At 45.3% G+C, this 21,275-nt stretch overlaps 1 protein-coding gene and 3 long non-coding RNA genes across 40 annotated transcripts in view; 3 read left to right on the plus strand and 1 right to left on the minus strand.

The window, feature by feature from the left end:
- LOC105946166 overlaps positions 1–2,422 on the plus strand; it is a 44,039-nt gene extending 41,617 nt beyond the window's left edge. For 9 of the 10 annotated variants that reach the window (XR_004222102.1, XR_004222104.1, XR_004222098.1 and 6 more), the window contains one exon: positions 205–2,422. This is a non-coding gene — a long non-coding RNA (uncharacterized LOC105946166). The remainder of the gene's footprint in view (positions 1–204) is intronic. The other variant, XR_004222099.1, reaches the window with a different exon arrangement.
- LOC108645395 overlaps positions 1–19,919 on the minus strand; it is a 53,740-nt gene extending 33,821 nt beyond the window's left edge. For 16 of the 28 annotated variants that reach the window (XM_031899428.1, XM_031899413.1, XM_031899414.1 and 13 more), the window contains exons 1-10: positions 17,179–17,435; positions 15,879–15,911; positions 15,606–15,680; positions 15,445–15,477; positions 3,897–3,971; positions 3,736–3,768; positions 2,254–2,328; positions 2,093–2,125; positions 1,830–1,904; positions 1,662–1,694 (exon numbers count right to left, since the gene is read on the minus strand). In XM_031899428.1, the coding sequence (XP_031755288.1) occupies positions 1,662–1,694; positions 1,830–1,904; positions 2,093–2,125; positions 2,254–2,328; positions 3,736–3,768; positions 3,897–3,971; positions 15,445–15,477; positions 15,606–15,680; positions 15,879–15,911; positions 17,179–17,425 (712 nt within the window). In that variant the 5' untranslated portion in view covers positions 17,426–17,435. The other 12 variants (XM_031899429.1, XM_031899403.1, XM_031899430.1 and 9 more) reach the window with 11 other exon arrangements.
- On the plus strand, positions 3,564–5,220 carry LOC116409820. Its single transcript, XR_004222106.1, has 2 exons — positions 3,564–3,713; positions 4,425–5,220. It is a non-coding gene; the product is annotated as an uncharacterized LOC116409820 (long non-coding RNA).
- On the plus strand, positions 11,008–11,676 carry LOC116409822. Its single transcript, XR_004222108.1, has 2 exons — positions 11,008–11,513; positions 11,639–11,676. It is a non-coding gene; the product is annotated as an uncharacterized LOC116409822 (long non-coding RNA).
- Positions 19,920–21,275: the final 1,356 nt, after the last annotated feature.

Below are 21,275 nucleotides of genomic sequence, written 5' to 3' on the forward strand. Positions count from 1 at the left end.
TATTACTAATATCTCTTTGCAGCCATAGTGTCTTCATCCTTTGTTTGTACAACCAGTAACTGCTCATGAGTCCAATGAAATAATGACAATGTGTCTCAGTACTATCAGTTTTTATTTTCCATTGTTTTGATGCCAAGATTATGCCTCATATGATTAAGGCTTTGCTATATTAATTGCGGTATCTCTGTTCCTTATCCCCATCAGTCTTCAACTCAAATCATTCCAAACTAACGTCTAGTTGATCTAAAGGAAGGCGAAAAAAACCCTCTGATGTCTATGAAGATTCTCATTCATCCAGGTCATGATATACAGTATCTAGTCGAATGAAGTCTTAAACAAGTGGACTTTTCTGAGTTTTTCTTGAAAACGTTTCACCACTCATCCGAGCGTCTTTTTCAATTTGCCTTAGAGAGGGAAAAAATTCCTTCCTGACTCCAAAACGGCAGTCGGACCAGTCCTTAGATCAACTTTTGGGATTTCTATTCTTTTCTTCCTTTGTGCCTTCTGATAACGCGTTCCCCCTATATACAGTGCTGAAGAGGGAGACGTTTGTTTGGGGGCCCTAATAATAGAAGCCTTTCCAAGTATAGCAGTGTCTTTTTCATGGAAGCTGAGCCTAACTCTCCATGTCTTCAGCAGCTTCAGCAGCTTCTTCACTGACTTCAATATTACAAATTTTATTTTCGTCTTCTTCTTCTTCTTCTTCCTCTTCTTTAATGCCAGCTTCCTCTTCCGAATCTTCTTCATCTTCACCTAGGTGCCCGGTCTTCCAGAATGCATACGGTTGTATGCACATAAGGGCGGAGAACCCGAACACAACGAATCCAATAAATCCAAGAACTGCAGTAATAAGAAGGGGTGTAGTGAATATTAACAAATGGGAATATGTGACTGCCTATACTCTATACACAGAGGGAGGATAGAGTACTGCAGTTATAAGATAATAATAATGATAAAATATATTTTCCAGAATGAAACACTTACGAAGGCCGTACATTCGGGGCAACGGTCTCTCTGATTCCTCGTCAATCCCCTTCAAAAGCTCGGAAAAATCTTTATAAAGATGGGAGAGAGAATACGTGAGTACAAAGAGGTGCAAGGAAAGTGAGAGGAGAAGGGGAGAGGCAGCGGGTAAGAAAGTGATAGGAGGGATAGTAAGTGGGGAGGGCGGGAAGGGCAAAGGGAAAGGAGAGTAGAACAGTAGGTACATGGATAATGGCACTTACCGACAGTAGTTGTTTTGAATTTTGGACTCTTTGCTGCAATGGAAATATAATGATATCGTAAAATTAGTTTTTTCCAATCAAAATCTATTTGCAAAATCTATGAAAAGTTCTAATTTTATTCACTCAATTTCCTAGACATAAAATATAAAATGGACACTTTACTTGTTCTATCAAATATATTGAGTCCTCTTGAATGCATGGCGCGCAATATCTCTTCTTTGTCCACAACAACATAATCTGTTGAAAGAGAGACATTATTGGAATAGGGAGATCTAACATATAAATGAAGCAGAGAGAAGAAGAACAGGAGCAATAATGTGAGGGGCGTGGGTACTATAGAGAATAAAAGTGATAGGAGGGATAGTAAGTGGGGAGGGCGGGAAGGGCAAAGGGAAAGGAGAGTAGGACAGTAGGTACATGGATAATGGCACTTACCCACAGTAGTTTCAATTTTTGGACTCTCCGTTGCTGCAATGGAAAAAAAATGATATCGTAAAATTTTCAATCAAAATCTACATGCAAATGTGTCACACCAAATCTATGAAAAGTTCTACATTTATACACTCAATTTCCATGACATAAAATATAAAATGGACACTTTACTTGTTCTATCAAATCGATGCATTTTTCTGGAATGCATGGCGCGCAATATCTCCTCTTTGTCCACAACAACATAATCTGTTGAAAGAGAGACATTATTGGAATAGGGAGATCTAACATATAAATGGAGAAGAACAGGAGCAATAATGTGAGGGGCGTGGGTACTATAGAGAATAAAAGTGATAGGAGGGATAGTAAGTGGGGAGGGCGGGAAGGGCAAAGGGAAAGGAGAGTAGAACAGTAGGTACATGGATAATGGCACTTACCCACAGTAGTTTCAATTTTTGGACTCTCCGTTGCTGCAATGGAAAAATAATGATATCGTAAAATTTTCAATCAAAATCTACATGCAAATGTGTCACACCAAATCTATGAAAAGTTCTACATTTATACACTCAATTTCCTTGATATAAAATGGACACTTTACTTGTTCTATGAAATCGATGCATTTTTCTGGAATGCATGGCGCGCAATATCTCTTCTTTGTCCACAACAACATAATCTGTTGAAAGAGAGACATTATTGGAATAGGGAGATCTAACATATAAATGGAGAAGAACAGGAGCAATAATGTGAGGGGCGTGGGTACTATAGAGCAGTGCTGTCCAACTTCTACGGTGCCGAGGGCCGGAATTTCTCTAGCATACATGGTGGAGGGCCGCTAATGGAAGCCAGTTTTGACCACTCCCCTTTTTGAAACCACACCCACTTCAAACCACACCTATTTTATCACAATGGTGGTAGCACAGCAAAATCCCAAATGCTTGGTCCTTACAGTGGGGATATCAACCATCATTCATATGTGAAAGAATTATGTCATATTAAGATATACCCTTAAATTCCATATGCCGCCTCCTCCACTGTGGATAGCAGAGCAACCCCCAGTACATAATTACACACCTTAGGGACCATTTAATGGCTATTTCCAACTGTAACAAACTTCCACAACAAACCCCTGCCAGGTTCACCTCCCACAAGCAGCATAGGGCAAGCAGAGTATGGCACACAGAGGCAGCAAGGCAGAGTATGGCACACACAGGCAGAGTGTCATACTCTGCCTGCCCTACCCTGACTGTGTGTGCCATACTCTGCCTGCCCTACCCTTCCTGTGTGTGCCATACCCTCCCTGACCTATGCTGCCTGTGTGTGCCATACTCTACCTGCCCTATGCTGGCTGTATGTGCCATACTCTGCCTGCCCTACCCTGACTGTGTGTGCCATACTCTGCCTGCCCTACCCTTCCTGTGTGTGCCATACCCTCCCTGACCTATGCTGCCTGTGTGTGCCATACTCTACCTGCCCTATGCTGGCTGTATGTGCCATACTCTGCCTGCCCTTTGCTGCCTGTGTGTGCCATACTCTGCCTGCCCTACCCTGACTGTGTGTGCCATACACTGCCTGCCCTACCCTTCCTGTGTGTGCCATACCCTCCCTGACCTATGCTGGCTGTATGTGCCATACTCTACCTGCCCTATGCTGGCTGTATGTGCCATACTCTGCCTACAGTACCTATGTCTGAGGTGTGAAGAAGTGAACAATGGGAGTGATTACAGCCTGAGCCTGAGGTGTGAACACTGCAGGGGGTGAACAATGCAGGTATTAAAAGGTGTGAACAACACAGGGGATTACATTTTTAAACAATACAGAGGGATTACAGCCTGAATCTGAGGTGAGAACCATGCAGGGGGGCCAGTTAATCTCAGTACTGATACCATTTAATGCTTACTCAAAGGTAAGCCATCAAAGCAGCCAGACAGGTGGGGGGCCACACAGAGGTGGGTCGCGGGCCGCCAGTTGGACAGCACTGCTATAGAGAATAAAAGTGATAGGAGGGATAGTAAGTGGGGAGGGCGGGAAGGGCAAAGGGAAAGGAGAGTAGAACAGTAGGTACATGGATAATGACACTTACCCACAGTAGTTTCAATTTTTGGACTCTCCGTTGCTGCAATGGAAAAATAATGATATCGTAAAATTTTCAATCAAAATCTACATGCAAATGTGTCACACCAAATCTATGAAAAGTTCTACATTTATACACTCAATTTCCTTGATATAAAATGGACACTTTACTTGTTCTATCAAATCGATGCATTTTTCTGGAATGCATGGCGCGCAGTATCTCCTCTTTGTCCACAACAACATAATCTGTTGAAAGAGAGACATTATTGGAATAGGGAGATCTAACATATAAGGGAGGGTTACACAGCATGAGATTTATATCGTACTATTCAGGGGACCATAAACTGTGGGAAGGAGCAAGGCAGATGCTATAGAGGAGCATAAGGGAGTAGTGACTCTGGGAGAAGGGGAGGAGCTTACCAGGGGTTGTTGTGGTTATTTTCCTCAATTTTTTAAGCAGGTTTTCTCCTGTAATGAGAAGATTATTTTTTCTTTATTCCTTATATATTTACAACATATAAAAATTGAATGTTTATAGAAATAATATTATCCAGGTGCCCCCATGTTCTAATAAAAGTGAGGGGTGTGGGTACTATAGAGAATAGCGAGAAAGGCTAATGCTCTATGTAGAAAGTGATAGGAGGGATAGTAAGTGGGGAGTGCGGGAAGGGCAAAGGGAAAGGAGAGTAGAACAAGTAGGTACATAAAATATAAAATGGACACTTTACTTATTTTCTGAAATATAGCCAGTCTTCTGTTGATATACTCTTTCATCGCTGCTTTGTCCTCAATAACATTATCTGTTGAAAGAGACACTAGACATTAGTGGAATAGGGAGCTCTAACATATAAATGAAGCAGAGAGGAGAAGAACAGGAGCAATAATGTGAGGGGCGTGGGTACTATAGAGAATACAGAGGAAGGCTAATGCTCTATGTAAAAAGGAAACAGGCTAGCACAGGGGTGGGAATATAGAGAAAACGGCAGTTACACAGAGACCAACTGAAGGTACTCACCAGGTGAAACGGTGGTCTCTCTCCGACGCACCGGAGCTCCAACAGCTGCAATTAGAAGCAACGCACGATGTCAGATTCAAAGAATTAAATCACATATATATGTCATATATAATAAGTAAATCTGTGTAATGATAAACTGTGGAAAATATAAGTACTAGAAGCAATGGTACTTACTTGAATTAATTAAAAATATGAATAAAAAAATAATAAGCAAAAACAAGGTCTTCATGTTTTGACAATCAGACCTCAAATGGCTGCAGTCAGGAACAAGATCTGGATTAAACCTAGGGACCATTGTGATGTCATCAACAACCAAGTCCTGTGACCAAACCCGGAGGCAAGAGCATTGTGATGTCATCACCACTCACCAAGCAACTGTTTGAACTGAGCAGGAGAGAGGGGGACAGAAATATCCATTTACACTGTTATATAAATGTGTGATTTTGTAGCATTAATAAAATATACAAAGATGGAAACTTATTCTGACCGTACAAAGCGCCTGGTCACTGCCACTGCTCAGAGCCCTCTAGGGGGGGGGCAGTCCCATGGCCTTTTCATTTATTCCTTCACTATTAAGCTTGCTATTCTAAGTCAATTTGCAGTTGGTCTTTACTTTTTATTTACTGTGGTTTTGGAATGATTTAGCTTTTTGTCCAGCAGCTCTCCAGTTTGAATCTTAGCAGGTAGCTGGGCAAACAGGTTTTGGCTGCTGGGGTCAGTGACCCCTATTTGAAAGCTGGAGAGATGTAGAGGTGAAAGGCAAATAATTAAAAAAATGGAGACCAATTGGAAAGTTGCTAAGAAGTGGCCATACTAACATACTAAAGGTTAATTAATTTAATTAAAAACTATACCCCAGACAATGTAGGTCTCTATAAAAATATATTGCATAAACAGCTCATATGTAAACCCTGCTTCATCTGAATAAACCATTTCATATAAATATACTTTTTTAGTAGTTTGTGCCATTGGGTAATCCTAAATAACATTGGCATTCACAAATATCATGTTAGGCTAATGTCAGACCAGGCGTATGGAGTATATTTTCGGCAACCAAAAAAAATTTCGGCGTATGGCCGAAAATACCGCCATACGCCTCCTACCTGTGCCTGCACCCGAATGGATGGAATACGCTTGGGTACAGGCACATGGAGCCAAAATACACATAAAAACGTGAGCTTTGCATTCTCTCGTGTTCTTATACGGATATCGGCTACATGTGCCTGTACCTAAGCGTATTCCATCCATTCGGGTGCAGGCACAGGTAGCAGGCGTATAAGCGCTTTTCAGGTTGCCAAAAATATACGCCATACGATTGGTCTGACATTAGCCTTACAGATTAAAGGAGATGTGATACTGGATTTTCGGGGGTGCGATTTCCGCCAGGTAACCCAGGGTTTTATTGCCCCAAAGGGGGGCAGAGGGGTCAATAGAGTGCAAACCCAGCACTTTCCTTGCCCCATCATATGCTTTTTTTACTGCTGTTATTATAGGATTCGGAGGAGAAGAATGCTGGGTCAGTAAAGCCTGCCAGGGAGCCATATAGGTAGGCAGCAGCATATTTATCCAGGTGCTGTAAAGTGCAGAACAGGGACCTTCTGGGGTAAGGGAGGACACATGTGACAGTTGCAGAGCCAGGTAGAGCGTATAGAAGTCTGGAAGGGCCATCCCTGCTTTGGTAATTGGCAAAGAGGAAATGTAATTCTAAAAGAGAAAACATTACATACCATAAATAATACTACGTTCCAGCCCCCTAATGATTCCTGAAACCTAAGGTGCTAAAGCGTACGGTACAGTTAAGGGGATACTTACAGCTGTCCTTGTTGGAAAGACACAGTCAAACATATCACAGCCCAAAGCTACACATACCACAAGGTCTGTAGCATATCTGCAGGTGAAAAATACAGTGAAAGGTTATTGTATGAGGCTCCTTGGGTGAGTCTTGCCTTCACTCACTCAGTTATACCATGTGTTCTAAAAGAATGATGGGTAAGTAGGAGGGGCCTGTAACATGTAATGTACAGGAGTTCCTCATAGCTAGGTCTGTTTTGTTCCTACCATGTCACACATTTCAATAGACTGGTGAGTAAGTGGGTGGAGCCTGTAACAAGGTGGTCCAAACAACTAGGTGCCATCTTGCCGCAATCAAACAGATTGAGAGCTGCTTTTACCATGTTACTACATATGGCCTGATAATTCCTGCCACTGTCTCTCTGTATAATCTATGAGCAGAGGGGCTGCTCCTGGTGAATTCTGCTTACAGCCAATACCTTAATAAACCTGATGCGCTCTCCTGTTATCACGCTGGCGCTGTGACGCATGCACAGTAGGGGGTGGAGCGTGCATACGCCGTCATTCAAACAGCGGAGACAGAGAGCTGGCGCGTTGTGAAGTGTGAAGATAAAGTCTGAGTAGGAGAAACCTGGGAGTTCTGACGCTTGCTGCTGGCACAGGTGGAGATAATATGGGGGCAATATATGATTTTTTGGCTGCTGCTACCTGCTGGCATAGGTACCTATTGGGGTCAAATTGGGCAATATGAAGGATTGGCTGCTGCTGAGGGCTTTGGAGCAGTGTGATTTTTTTTGGCTGCTGCTGGCACAGGTACAGTTTGGGGGCTTGTTGGCAATAGGAGGGATTGGCTGGTGATGGCACAGGTACAGATTGGTGACTTGGTGGCAATAGGAGGGATTGGCTGGTGATGGCACAGGTACAGCTTGGTGACTTGGTGGCAATAGGAGGGATTGGCTGGTGATGGCACAGGTACAGATTGGTGACTTGGTGGCAATAGGAGGGATTGGCTGGTGATGGCACAGGTACAGCTTGGTGACTTGGTGGCAATAGGAGGGATTGGCTGGTGATGGCACAGGTACAGATTGGTGACTTGGTGGCAATAGGAGGGATTGGCTGGTGATGGCACAGGTACAGCTTGGTGACTTGGTGGCAATAGGAGGGATTGGCTGGTGATGGCACAGGTACAGATTGGTGACTTGGTGGCAATAGGAGGGATTGGCTGGTGATGGCACAGGTACAGATTGGTGACTTGGTGGCAATAGGAGGGATTGGCTGGTGATGGCACAGGTACAGCTTGGTGACTTGGTGGCAATAGGAGGGATTGGCTGGTGATGGCACAGGTACAGATTGGTGACTTGGGGGCAATAGGAGGGATTGGCTGGTGATGGCACAGGTACAGATTGGTGACTTGGGGGCAATAGGAGGGATTGGCTGGTGATGGCACAGGTACAGCTTGGTGACTTGGTGGCAATAGGAGGGATTGGCTGGTGATGGCACAGGTACAGATTGGTGACTTGGTGGCAATAGGAGGGATTGGCTGGTGATGGCACAGGTACAGATTGGGGACTTTGTGGCAATATGATGGCTGCTACTGGCACAGGTACAGATTGGGGGCAATAGGAGGGATTGGCTGGTGATGGCACAGGTACAGATTGGGGACTTTGTGGCAATATGATGGCTGCTACTGGCACAGGTACAGATTGGGGGCAATAGGAGGGATTGGCTGGTGATGGCACAGGTACAGATTGTGGACTTGGTGGCAATATGATGGCTGCTACTGGCACAGGTACAGATTGGGGGCAATAGGAGGGATTGGCTGGTGCTGGCACAGGTACAGATTGGGGACTTTGTGGCAATATGATGGCTGCTACTGGCACAGGTACAGATTGGGGGCAATAGGAGGGATTGGCTGGTGATTGCACAGGTACAGATTGGTGACTTGGGGGCAATAGGAGGGATTGGCTGGTGATGGCACAGGTACAGCTTGGTGACTTGGTGGCAATATGATGGCTGCTACTGGCACAGGTACAGATTGGGGGCAATAGGAGGGATTGGCTGGTGCTGGCACAGGTACAGATTGGTGACTTAGTGGCAATAGGAGGGATTGGCTGGTGATGGCACAGGTACAGCTTGGTGACTTGGTGGCAATAGGAGGGATTGGCTGGTGATGGCACAGGTACAGCTTGGTGACTTGGTGGCAATAGGAGGGATTGGCTGGTGATGGCACAGGTACAGCTTGGTGACTTGGTGGCAATAGGAGGGATTGGCTGGTGATGGCACAGGTACAGCTTGGTGACTTGGTGGCAATATGATGGCTGCTACTGGCACAGGTACAGATTGGGGGCAATAGGAGGGATTGGCTGGTGCTGGCACAGGTACAGCTTGGTGACTTGGTGGCAATATGATGGCTGCTACTGGCACAGGTACAGATTGGGGGCAATAGGAGGGATTGGCTGGTGCTGGCACAGGTACAGATTGGGGACTTGGGGGCAATATGATGGCTGCTACTGGCACAGGTACAGATTAAAATAATTAAATAATAACTTTGATATCTTTTCCCAGTCTGTGTAATCCTCTTGTACTCACAGTAAGGAGGTTTTTGCCCCAGTTCATAAAACCATGCAGGCCGCCCGCCTTTTTCATGATCTCCGGACCCTACAGGGGAGATAAGGCTGTTAACTGTTTCTGCTGCTGCTGGGAAACAATTGTATTTAATACTGTAACACCCACAATGATTGGGGGGAATTCATGCACTCCTTCCATCCCCCCAGCGCCCCTTTAAACTATAGCTCCATAATGAGTGTAACATTCCCATATGCTGATGTGCCTGTGGGCCCGGGCAGCACACACACACAGAGCAGTTCCTAGCGCTACATTACAAGCCAAATGAGCCTGCACTTCCGCTACAAGTTTCCCCTCACCGGGCGCATCCCGAGGTGATAGGTGTTCCCCAGGCAGATCTCGCAGCCCAGATTCCGCAGCTGATCTGCCGTCACCCATGGTACCCTGTGTCCCGACGGGCATGAACACGGGAGTCTTCACTGGGCCATGGGGCAAGCGGAACTCACATGCCCGGGCCTTGGTCACTGGGCACTCCGCTAACACCCGGTGTACCAAAGCATGCGGCCCTCGACCCCCCTCTTTGTGGCCCCCCACCTGTCTGGCTGCTTTGATGTTTTACCCTTGTGTAAGCTTTAAATGGTATCAGTACTGAGATTAACTGGCCCCCCTGCATGGTTCTCACGTCAGATTCAGGCTGTAATCCCCCTGTATTGTTTAAACATGTAATCCCCTGTAGTGTTCACACCTTTTAATCTATGCATTGTTCACCCCCTGCAGTGTTCACACTTCAGGCTTGGGCTGTAATCACCCACATTGTTTGTCTGTTCACACCTCAGACATTGTATGTACTGCCTGGCCTATGCTGCCTGTGTGTAGACAGCATAGGGTAGGCAGAGTATGGCACATAGGCAGCATAGGGCAGGGAGGGTATGGCACACACAGGCAGCATATGGCAGACACAGGCATCATAGGGCAGGCAGAGTATGGCACACACAGGTAGCGTAGGCCAGGCAGAGTGCTGCCTGTGTGTGCCATACTCTTTCTACCCTATGCTGCCTGTGGGAGGTGAACCTAGCAGGGGTTTGTTCTGGGAGTTTGTTAGCAGTTGGAAATAGCCATTAAATGGTCCCTAAGGTGTGTAATTATATGCTGGGGGTTGCTGTACTATCCACAGGGGAGGAGAAGTCATATGGATTTTAGGGTGTGTCTGCACTAACACCATTGTGATAAAATGGGTGTGGTTTGAAGTGGGTGTGGTTTAAAAGGGGGGAGTGGTCAAACTGGCTTCCATTAGCGGCCCTCCACCATGTATGCGCGAGAAATTCCGGCCCTCGGCACCGCAGAAGTTGGACAGCACTGCTCTAGGTGAACCTGACATGCCACATTGCAAGCTGGGTAATGCAGTTTTTTTTCTAACAATTAGCCTACAGCTAGGATTAATATAAAACTACAATACCCAGCATGCAATTGGACAGTATAGACAGAGGCTCCCATTTTTATTCTATTAAGGCTCAACCTGTCTGCCCTACAACCTGCTCTATATGGTATGAGATTGTCCCATTACTTTCTACTGTGATGTGGGGGGGGCTGCCATTTGTTACTTTCTGCAGTTGACCCTTGACGTATAATTCTCAGGATCTCTTGGGGCTTCTGAGAGTTGCAGTTCAACGCACCCATATGTATATCATGTCTGGGGTTAATGCAACATTCTGAATCCATTTCTGGAGTGACTTCCCAACTGGACTGGGCACAGAGGGAATTATCAGCCTTCCCAGTAACTGGAGAGGGGGCGCGGGGCTTGGGTAGTGATTATACTCTTTAAAAAGGCAAGTTTTCCCATAAATACCTTTATTTTTTAGAATTTTTTTCATTGCGCATATTGGGCTACTTTAGAAGTGGCTTTTGGCTAGTTTTGGGCTGGTTTTAGAACTGACTTTGGCTGGTTTGGAAAAATAAATCTGGCAACCCTGCATGGAGACGTTCTGGTCGCAGTCAGGATGCCCATGAACTATAGTGGGTTGGTGCCTAGGGACTAGGGTTGCCGCCTTTACTCAGTAAACTGTGAGTGGCACCTTACAGTGTTACCTCCTGGCTAGTAACAATCATTAGGGTGGTCAGACATCTTTATTCAGACAGGGCAGTTTCCAGCATTATCCCCTCAGCCCTGCACCACCTCAGGCGGGACTTTGTCTATTCTCGGGCCTGGCTATAATGAGGGTATAAACACGGGGAACTGAAGGCTGCAATAACCTCTCATGTAATGTAATTATCATTTTGTGTAGTTGCCATGTATAGGGTTGCCACCTTTTGTGGAAAATAATGCAGGCCTTCCTATATTTTCATGTTATCCCTATTGGCATCAGGTATCATTTGTTACCTCTCAGGCCGGTAAAACACTAGCCAGGCGGTAACCCTACGTAAGTATATATAAAGCACATGTTTAAATTACCACAAAATATTTAGCAAATTATTGGTACTTTGTGTGAATATTATTTGTTATTTGTGTGAAGTAAAAATTCTCATTAATGATTTATTCACACAGACAGGCCTGTTACTCGGAGTGAAGGGCTAAGAGCGGCGAAATCAGGGAGACTCGTGACAAATATGGGGGAGTTGATACGTTTTCTATTGTTACAGGTAAAAAAAATGAATGCAGGTATTTTTGGTTTAATCCTCGGTTGAAACATAACTAGTCCTATTAAGGGCAAAGGCAAATGAGGCCAGGGGCCCCTAAAGGTAAAAGGGACGGTTCATGGCTTTCTACATGCTGCTGGCTGCAGTGGTCTTATAAGGTTGTGCCTGGTGCTTCCAGATATCATGCATACGCACGGGAAACAACCGGCAGAATGAGCCCCTGGGCACTAATCAGTCTGCGGGGGTATTAGCTAATGGGGGCCCAGCCAGTCTGGTGCAGCATGCCCAGGCCCCGCTTGAGACACCAAATTTACCGGGCCTGGACAAATGTTCCCCCCAATGTTTGGCCCTGTAAGAAATCCATCATTTGCACTGCTTGTTTTTTTTTAAACAACAATAAAAATTAAAATAAGTAAACAATTAGTGCTTGCAGCCATACTGTACATTTTTACAACTTCTTAAATCTCCTTTATTCAGGGTTGGTTTTTACACTGAGCAGGGGTAAAAATAATTGCATCACAATTTTCAGTAAGTTATATCATCGTGCCATCATAACACACAGTGAGGTTATTTGGTAATGGGATCTACATGATATGATACAGGGACAAAGCTGTAGGTAATGGGATCTATGTGACATTATACTGGGACAAAGCTATAGGTAATGGGATCTACATGATATTATACTGGGACAAAGCTATAGGTAATGGGATCTACGTGATATTATACTGGGACAAAGCTATAGGTAATGGGATCTACGTGATATTATACTGGGACAAAGCTATAGGTAATGGGATCTACGTGATATTATACTGGGACAAAGCTATAGGTAATGGGATCTACGTGATATTATACTGGGACAAAGCTATAGGTAATGGGATATAAGTGATATTATACTGGGACAAAGCTATAGGTAATGGGATCTATGTGATATTATACTGGGACAAAGCTATAGGTAATGGGATCTACGTGATATTATACTGAGACAAAGCTATAGGTAATGGGATCTACATGATATTATACAGGGACAAAGCTATAGGTAATGGGATCTACGTGATATTATACTGGGACAAAGCTATACAGTAGGTAATGGGATCTACGTGATATTATACCGGGACAAAGCTATAGTTAATGGGATCTACGTGATATTATACTGGGACAAAGCTATAGGTAATGGGATCTACGTGATATTATACTGGGACAAAGCTATAGGTAATGGGATGTACGTGATATTATACCGGGACAAAGCTATAGGTAATGGGATCTACGTGATATTATACTGGGACAAAGCTATAGGTAATGGGATCTACGTGATATTATACCGGGACAAAGCTATAGGTAATGGGATCTACGTGATATTATACTGGGACAAAGCTATAGGTAATGGGATCTACGTGATATTATACCGGGACAAAGCTATAGGTAATGGGATCTACGTGATATTATACCGGGACAAAGCTATAGGTAATGGGATCTACGTGATATTATACTGGGACAAAGCTATAGGTAATGGGATCTACGTGATATTATACTGGGACAAAGCTATAGGTAATGGGATCTACGTGATATTATACTGGGACAAAGCTATAGGTAATGGGATCTACGTGATATTATACTGAGACAAAGCAACACTACCAGTGACCAGGGCCACCATGAAGGGGGGTTGAGGGGGTACTGTTGTGCCGGTGCCCGGCCGTGTTGGGAGAATTATACAGATTCCATAAGTTACGTATACTCCTGCAACAACTGCCTAGAAACGTAATGTTACTGTTTACATTGGGATCTATTTACTGAATGATATCAGCATTTTCTACATGAAATTTCCAGCAGGGGAATAACTGGTTATTACACCATTTACGTACAATACTTTCAAAGAAACCTATTCAACCTATGTATCAACTCCACTTGGCACCCAGTTTAAAGACTGATTCATTAGCACTTTTATTAGCTATTTAAAGTAGGGATACACTCAACCCAGGATTCGGTTCAGCATTCAGCCAGGATTCGGCCTTTATCGGCAGAGTTCGGATTCGGCCTTTATCGGCAGAGTTCGGATTCGTATTACTAATATCTCTTTGCAGCCATAGTGTCTTCATCCTTTGTTTGTACAACCAGTAACTGCTCATGAGTCCAATGAAATAATGACAATGTGTCTCAGTACTATCAGTTTTTATTTTCCATTGTTTTGATGCCAAGATTATGCCTCATATGATTAAGGCTTTGCTATATTAATTGCGGTATCTCTGTTCCTTATCCCCATCAGTCTTCAACTCAAATCATTCCAAACTAACGTCTAGTTGATCTAAAGGAAGGCGAAAAAAACCCTCTGATGTCTATGAAGATTCTCATTCATCCAGGTCATGATATACAGTATCTAGTCGAATGAAGTCTTAAACAAGTGGACTTTTCTGAGTTTTTCTTGAAAACGTTTCACCACTCATCCGAGCGTCTTTTTCAATTTGCCTTAGAGAGGGAAAAAATTCCTTCCTGACTCCAAAACGGCAGTCGGACCAGTCCTTAGATCAACTTTTGGGATTTCTATTCTTTTCTTCCTTTGTGCCTTCTGATAACGCGTTCCCCCTATATACAGTGCTGAAGAGGGAGACGTTTGTTTGGGGGCCCTAATAATAGAAGCCTTTCCAAGTATAGCAGTGTCTTTTTCATGGAAGCTGAGCCTAACTCTCCATGTCTTCAGCAGCTTCAGCAGCTTCTTCACTGACTTCAATATTACAAATTTTATTTTCGTCTTCTTCTTCTTCTTCTTCCTCTTCTTTAATGCCAGCTTCCTCTTCCGAATCTTCTTCATCTTCACCTAGGTGCCCGGTCTTCCAGAATGCATACGGTTGTATGCACATAAGGGCGGAGAACCCGAACACAACGAATCCAATAAATCCAAGAACTGCAGTAATAAGAAGGGGTGTAGTGAATATTAACAAATGGGAATATGTGACTGCCTATACTCTATACACAGAGGGAGGATAGAGTACTGCAGTTATAAGATAATAATAATGATAAAATATATTTTCCAGAATGAAACACTTACGAAGGCCGTACATTCGGGGCAACGGTCTCTCTGATTCCTCGTCAATCCCCTTCAAAAGCTCGGAAAAATCTTTATAAAGATGGGAGAGAGAATACGTGAGTACAAAGAGGTGCAAGGAAAGTGAGAGGAGAAGGGGAGAGGCAGCGGGTAAGAAAGTGATAGGAGGGATAGTAAGTGGGGAGGGCGGGAAGGGCAAAGGGAAAGGAGAGTAGAACAGTAGGTACATGGATAATGGCACTTACCGACAGTAGTTGTTTTGAATTTTGGACTCTTTGCTGCAATGGAAATATAATGATATCGTAAAATTAGTTTTTTCCAATCAAAATCTATTTGCAAAATCTATGAAAAGTTCTAATTTTATTCACTCAATTTCCTAGACATAAAATATAAAATGGACACTTTACTTGTTCTATCAAATATATTGAGTCCTCTTGAATGCATGGCGCGCAATATCTCTTCTTTGTCCACAACAACATAATCTGTTGAAAGAGAGACATTATTGGAATAGGGAGCTCTAACATATAAATGAAGCAGAGAGAAGAACAGGAGCAATAATGTGAGGGGCGTGGGTACTATAGAGAATAAAAGTGATAGGAGGGATAGTAAGTGGGGAGGGCGGGAAGGGCAAAGGGAAAGGAGAGTAGGACAGTAGGTACATGGATAATGGCACTTACCGACAGTAGTTTCAATTTGTGGACTCTCCGTTGCTGCAATGGAAAAATAATGATATTGTAAAATTTTCAATCAAAATCTATCTGCAAATGTGTCACACCAAATCTATGAAAAGTTCTACATTTATACACTCAATTTCCTTGATATAACATGGACACTTTACTTGTTCTATGAAATCGATGCATTTTTCTGGAATGCATGGCGCGCAGTATCTCTTCTTTGTCCACAACAACATAATCTGTTGAAAGAGAGACATTATTGGAATAGGGAGATCTAACATATAAATGGAGCAGAGAGGAGAAGAACAGGAGCAATAATGTGAGGGGCGTGGGTACTATAGAGAATAAAAGTGATAGGAGGGATAGTAAGTGGGGAGGGCGGGAAGGGCAAAGGGAAAGGAGAGTAGGACAGTAGGTACATGGATAATGGCACTTACCCACAGTAGTTTCAATTTTTGGACTCTCCGTTGCTGCAATGGAAAAATAATGATATTGTAAAATTTTCAATCAAAATCTACCGTATATACTCGAATATAAGCCGAGTTTTTCAGCACCAAAAAAGTGCTGGCGTGCGTGCTCGGTGCTGGGGAAGCGCTTCTGTGGTGCTTACTTGATTGAAGTGGGTGATTATTGCATTTACGGTAGCAACCATTATCTCTGACGGCGGGCGGGTCCTGCCGGTGTGCGTGCGTGGTGTTGGGGTGCTTACTTGTGTGATTATTGTATCTACGGTACCAACCATTATCTGTCCTTAACTGCTTTCCCTCTAATGTAACGGTAGCACCCCCTCCCCCTGGAAGGCGCTGAGGGCGGGCGGGCGGCGCTGAAGGCGGGCGGCGCTGAGGGCGGGCGGGCGGCGCTGAGGGCGGGCGGGCGGCGCTGAGGGCGGGCGGCGCTGAGGGCGGGCGGGCGGCGCTGAGGGCGGGCGGGCGGCGCTGAGGGCGGGCGGGCGGGTTGCTAGGGTAGCACTGTCGTGCTATATTTAACTCTTTGAGCCATCCAGATCAAAGCCTCTTTAAAAATAAATAGCTCCCTCAATCTTTTGCCCATCCGAATTATAACTTTGTAGTTAAAATTAATTGCTTGGTTGACTTGGCATGAATTCTTTTCCCTAATGACGCGTTAGTGAGAGCAAACCTTCAGTAGGTTCCCTGTAGATGTATTAAGGATGAGGAAGTCCTCCCTGATTCAGAAGGCAGACGTCAAGTATAGCTGTCTCTATTTATTTTAAAGACATGTTGCTTCTTACACCTTCTTAAGCAAATACAGGTTATATGTTTTATAAAATATTTATTAAAGGGGATATGAACTTTATATAATAATGTAACTTTGCTTGGCTATTGCTGGACTACAACTCCCAGCCTACCCTTGCACATACTTTGTGTGAGTGAAGGAGATCTAAACCCTTTGTAACAATGTTGCATGTATCCTCTAGCTCTCTAAAGTAGCTCCTTAAAATGTTATTGCCGATGCAAAAAGTATTCACCAATTAGAAAACAGCTCACCAGTGAATATTTAGAGTTCCATATAAGCTGTGTGACCACCAGAAATTAATGTAGGCTTATACTCGAGTCAATAAGTTTTTCCAGTTTTCTTAGGTAAAATTAGGTACCTCGGCTTATATTCGGATCGGCTTATACTCGAGTATATACGGTATATGCAAATGTGTCACACCAAATCTATGAAAAGTTCTAAATTTATACACTCAATTTCCTTGATATAAAATGGACACTTTACTTGTTCTATGAAATCGATGCATTTTTCTGGAACGCATGGCGCGCAATATCTCTTCTTTGTCCACAACAACATAATCTGTTGAAAGAGAGACATTATTGGAATAGGGAGATCTAACATATAAATGGAGAAGAACAGGAGCAATAATGTGAGGGGCGTGGGTACTATAGAGAATAAAAGTGATAGGAGGGATAGTAAGTGGGGAGGGCGGGAAGGGCAAAGGGAAAGGAGAGTAGAACAGTAGGTACATGGATAATGGCACTTACCCACAGTAGTTTCAATTTTTGGACTCTCCGTTGCTGCAATGGAAAAATAATGATATTGTAAAATTTTCAATCAAAATCTACCATATATACTCGAGTATAAGCCGAGTTTTTCAGCACCAAAAAAGTGCTGGCGTGCGTGCTCGGTGCTGGGGAAGCGCTTCTGTGGTGCTTACTTGATTGAAGTGGGTGATTATTGCATTTACGGTAGCAACCATTATATCTGACGGCGGGTGGGTCCCGGCGGTGTGCGTGCGCGGTGTTGGGGTGCTTACTTGTGTGATTATCGTATCTACGGTACCAACCATTATCTGTCCTTAACTGCTTTCCCTCTAATGTAACGGTAGCACCCCCTCCCCCTGGAAGGACGGTCAGGTCCCGCCGGCGGGCGTGTGCGGTGCTGGGGAAGGGCGGGCGGTACTGAGGGCGGGCGGGCGGCACGGCGGCACTGAGGGCGGGCGGGCGGCACTGAGGGCGGGCGGGCGGCACTGAGGGCGGGCGGGCGGGCGGCACTGAGGGCGGGCGGGCGGGCGGCACTGAGGGCGGGCGGGCGGCACTGAGGGCGGGCGGGCGGGCGGCACTGAGGGCGGGACTGAGGGCGGGCGGGCGGGCGGCACTGAGGGCGGGCGGCACTGAGGGCGGGCGGGCGGGCGGCACTGAGGGCGGGCGGGCGGGCGGCACTGAGGGCGGGCGGGCGGGCGGCACTGAGGGCGGGCGGGCGGGCGGCACTGAGGGCGGGCGGGCGGCGGGCAGCACTGAGGGCGGGCGGGCGGGCGGCACTGAGGGCGGGCGGGCGGGCGGCACTGAGGGCGGGCGGGCGGCACTGAGGGCGGGCGGGCGGGCGGCACTGAGGGCGGGCGGGCGGGCGGCACTGAGGGCGGCGGGCGGCACTGAGGGCGGGCGGGCGGCCTGAGGCGGCGGCGGGCGGCACTGAGGGCGGGCGGGCGGGCGGCACTGAGGGCGGGCGGGCGGCACTGAGGGCGGGCGGGCGGCACTGAGGGCGGGCGGGCGGGCGGCACTGAGGGCGGGCGGGCGGGCGGCACTGAGGGCGGGCGGGCGGGCGGGCGGCACTGAGGGCGGGCGGGCGGCACTGAGGGCGGGCGGGCGGCACTGAGGGCGGGCGGGCGGGCGGCACTGAGGGCGGGCGGGCGGGCGGCACTGAGGGCGGGCGGGCGGGCGGCACTGAGGGCGGACGGGCGGGCGGCACTGAGGGCGGGCGGGCGGGCGGCACTGAGGGCGGGCGGGCGGGCGGCACTGAGGGCGGGCGGGCGGGCGGCACTGAGGGCGGGCGGGCGGGCGGTATATGCAAATGTGTCACACCAAATCTATGAAAAGTTCTAAATTTATACACTCAATTTCCTTGATATAAAATGGACACTTTACTTGTTCTATCAAATCGATGCATTTTTCTGGAATGCATGGCGCGCAATATCTCCTCTTTGTCCACAACAACATAATCTGTTGAAAGAGAGACATTATTGGAATAGGGAGATCTAACATATAAGGGAGGGTTACACAGCATGAGATTTATATCGTACTATTCAGGGGACCATAAACTGTGGGAAGGAGCAAGGCAGATGCTATAGAGGAGCATAAGGGAGTAGTGACTCTGGGAGAAGGGGAGGAGCTTACCAGGGGTTGTAGTGGTTCGTTTCCTCAATTTTTTAAGCAGGTTTTCTCCTGTAATGAGAAGATTATTTTTCCTTTATTCCTTATATTTTTACAACATATAAAAATAGAATGTTTATAGAAATAATATTATCCAGGTGCCCCCATGTTCTAATAAAAGTGAGGGGTGTGGGTACTATAGAGAATAGCGAGAAAGGCTAATGCTCTATGTAGAAAGTGATAGGAGGGATAGTAAGTGGGGAGGGCGGGAAGGGCAAAGGGAAAGGAGAGTAGAACAAGTAGGTACATAGAATATAAAATGGACACTTTACTTATTTCCTGCAATATAACCAGTTTTCTGTTGAAATACTCTGTCACCGCTTTGTCCTCAATAACATTATCTGTTGAAAGAGACACTAGACATTAGTGGAATAGGGAGCTCTAACATATAAATGAAGCAGAGAGGAGAAGAACAGGAGCAATAATGTGAGGGGCGTGGGTACTATAGAGAATACAGAGGAAGGCTAATGCTCTATGTAAAAAGGAAACAGGCTAGCACAGGGGTGGGAATATAGAGAAAACGGCAGTTACACAGAGACCAACTGAAGGTACTCACCAGGTGAAACGGTGGTCTCTCTCCGACGCACCGGAGCTCCAACAGCTGCAATTAGAAGCAACGCACAATGTCAGATTCAAAGAATTAAATCACATATATATGTCATATATAATAAGTAAATCTGTGTAATGATAAACTGTGAAAAATATAAGTACTAGAAGCAATGGTACTTACTTGAATTGATTAAAAATAAGAATAAAAAATTTATAAGCAAAAACAAGGTCTTCATCTTTTAAAATTCAGACCTCAAATGGCTGCAGTCAGGAATAATATCTGGATTAAACCTGACATTGTGATGTCATCAACAACCAAGTCCTGTGACCAAACCCGGAGGCAAGAGCATTGTGATGTCATCACCACTCACCAAACAACTGTTTGAACTGAGCAGGAGAGAGGGGGACAGAAATATCCATTTACACTGTTATATAAATGTGTGATTTTGTAGCATTAATAAAATATACAAAGATGGAAACTTATTCTGACCGTACAAAGCGCCTGGTCACTGCCACTGCTCAGAGCCCTCTAGGGGGGGCAGTCCCATGGCCTTTTCATTTATTCCTTCACTATTAAGCTTGCTATTCTAAGTCAATTTGCAGTTGGTCTTTACTTTTTATTTACTGTGGTTTTGGAATGATTTAGCTTTTTGTCCAGCAGCTCTCCAGTTTGAATCTTAGCAGGTAGCTGGGCAAACAGGTTTTGGCTGCTGGGGTCAGCGACCCCTATTTGAAAGCTGGAGAGATGTAGAGGTGAAAGGCAAATAATAAAAAAAACTATCAGAAATAAAAAATCAAGACCAATTGGAAAGTTGCTAAGAAGTGGCCATACTAACATACTAAAGGCTAATTAATTTAATTTAAAACTATACCCCAGACAATGTAGGTCTCTATAAAAATATATTGCATAAACAGCTCATATGTAAACCCTGCTTCATCTAAATAAACCATTTTCATATAAATATACTTTTTTAGTAGTATGTACTATTGGGTAATCCTAAATAACATTGGCATTCACAAATATCATGTTAGGCTAATGTCAGACCAGGCGTATGGAGTATATTTTCGGCAAGCTGAAAATTTTTCGGCGTATGGCCAAAAATACCGCCATACGCCTCCTACCTGTGCCTGCACCCGAATGGATGGAATACGCTTGGGTACAGGCACATGGAGCCAAAATACACATAAAAACGTGTGCTTTGCATTCTCTCGTGTTCTTATGCGGATATCGGCTCCATGTGCCTGTACCCAAGCGTATTCCATTTATTCGGGTGCAGGCACAGGTAGGAGGCGTATGGCGGTATTTTTGGCAATCGCTTTTCAGCTTGCTGAAAATATACTCCATACGCTTGGTCTGACATTAGCCTTACAGATCAAAGTAGATTACAAGGAATGACATAGAATGGCTATTTTTACATTCAGGTATAGGCATTCATTAAGTGATTACAGCAGATGTATCAGTATGTTAGGAGGTAGTTTCCCTGCTATGGGTCTGTATTGGTGGGGTTAGATGGGACCCAAAGGTGGGGGTGCTATGGATCCCCATGCGGAGTAGCTTTTATGGATAGTGAGAGAGACAATTATCCCAGATATTGTCAAAGGCATTAGCCGCTTTTCCTA

This window comes from Xenopus tropicalis, chromosome 3, assembly GCF_000004195.4.
Source record: "Xenopus tropicalis strain Nigerian chromosome 3, UCB_Xtro_10.0, whole genome shotgun sequence".
In the NCBI taxonomy this organism is placed as follows: Eukaryota; Metazoa; Chordata; class Amphibia; order Anura; family Pipidae; genus Xenopus; species Xenopus tropicalis.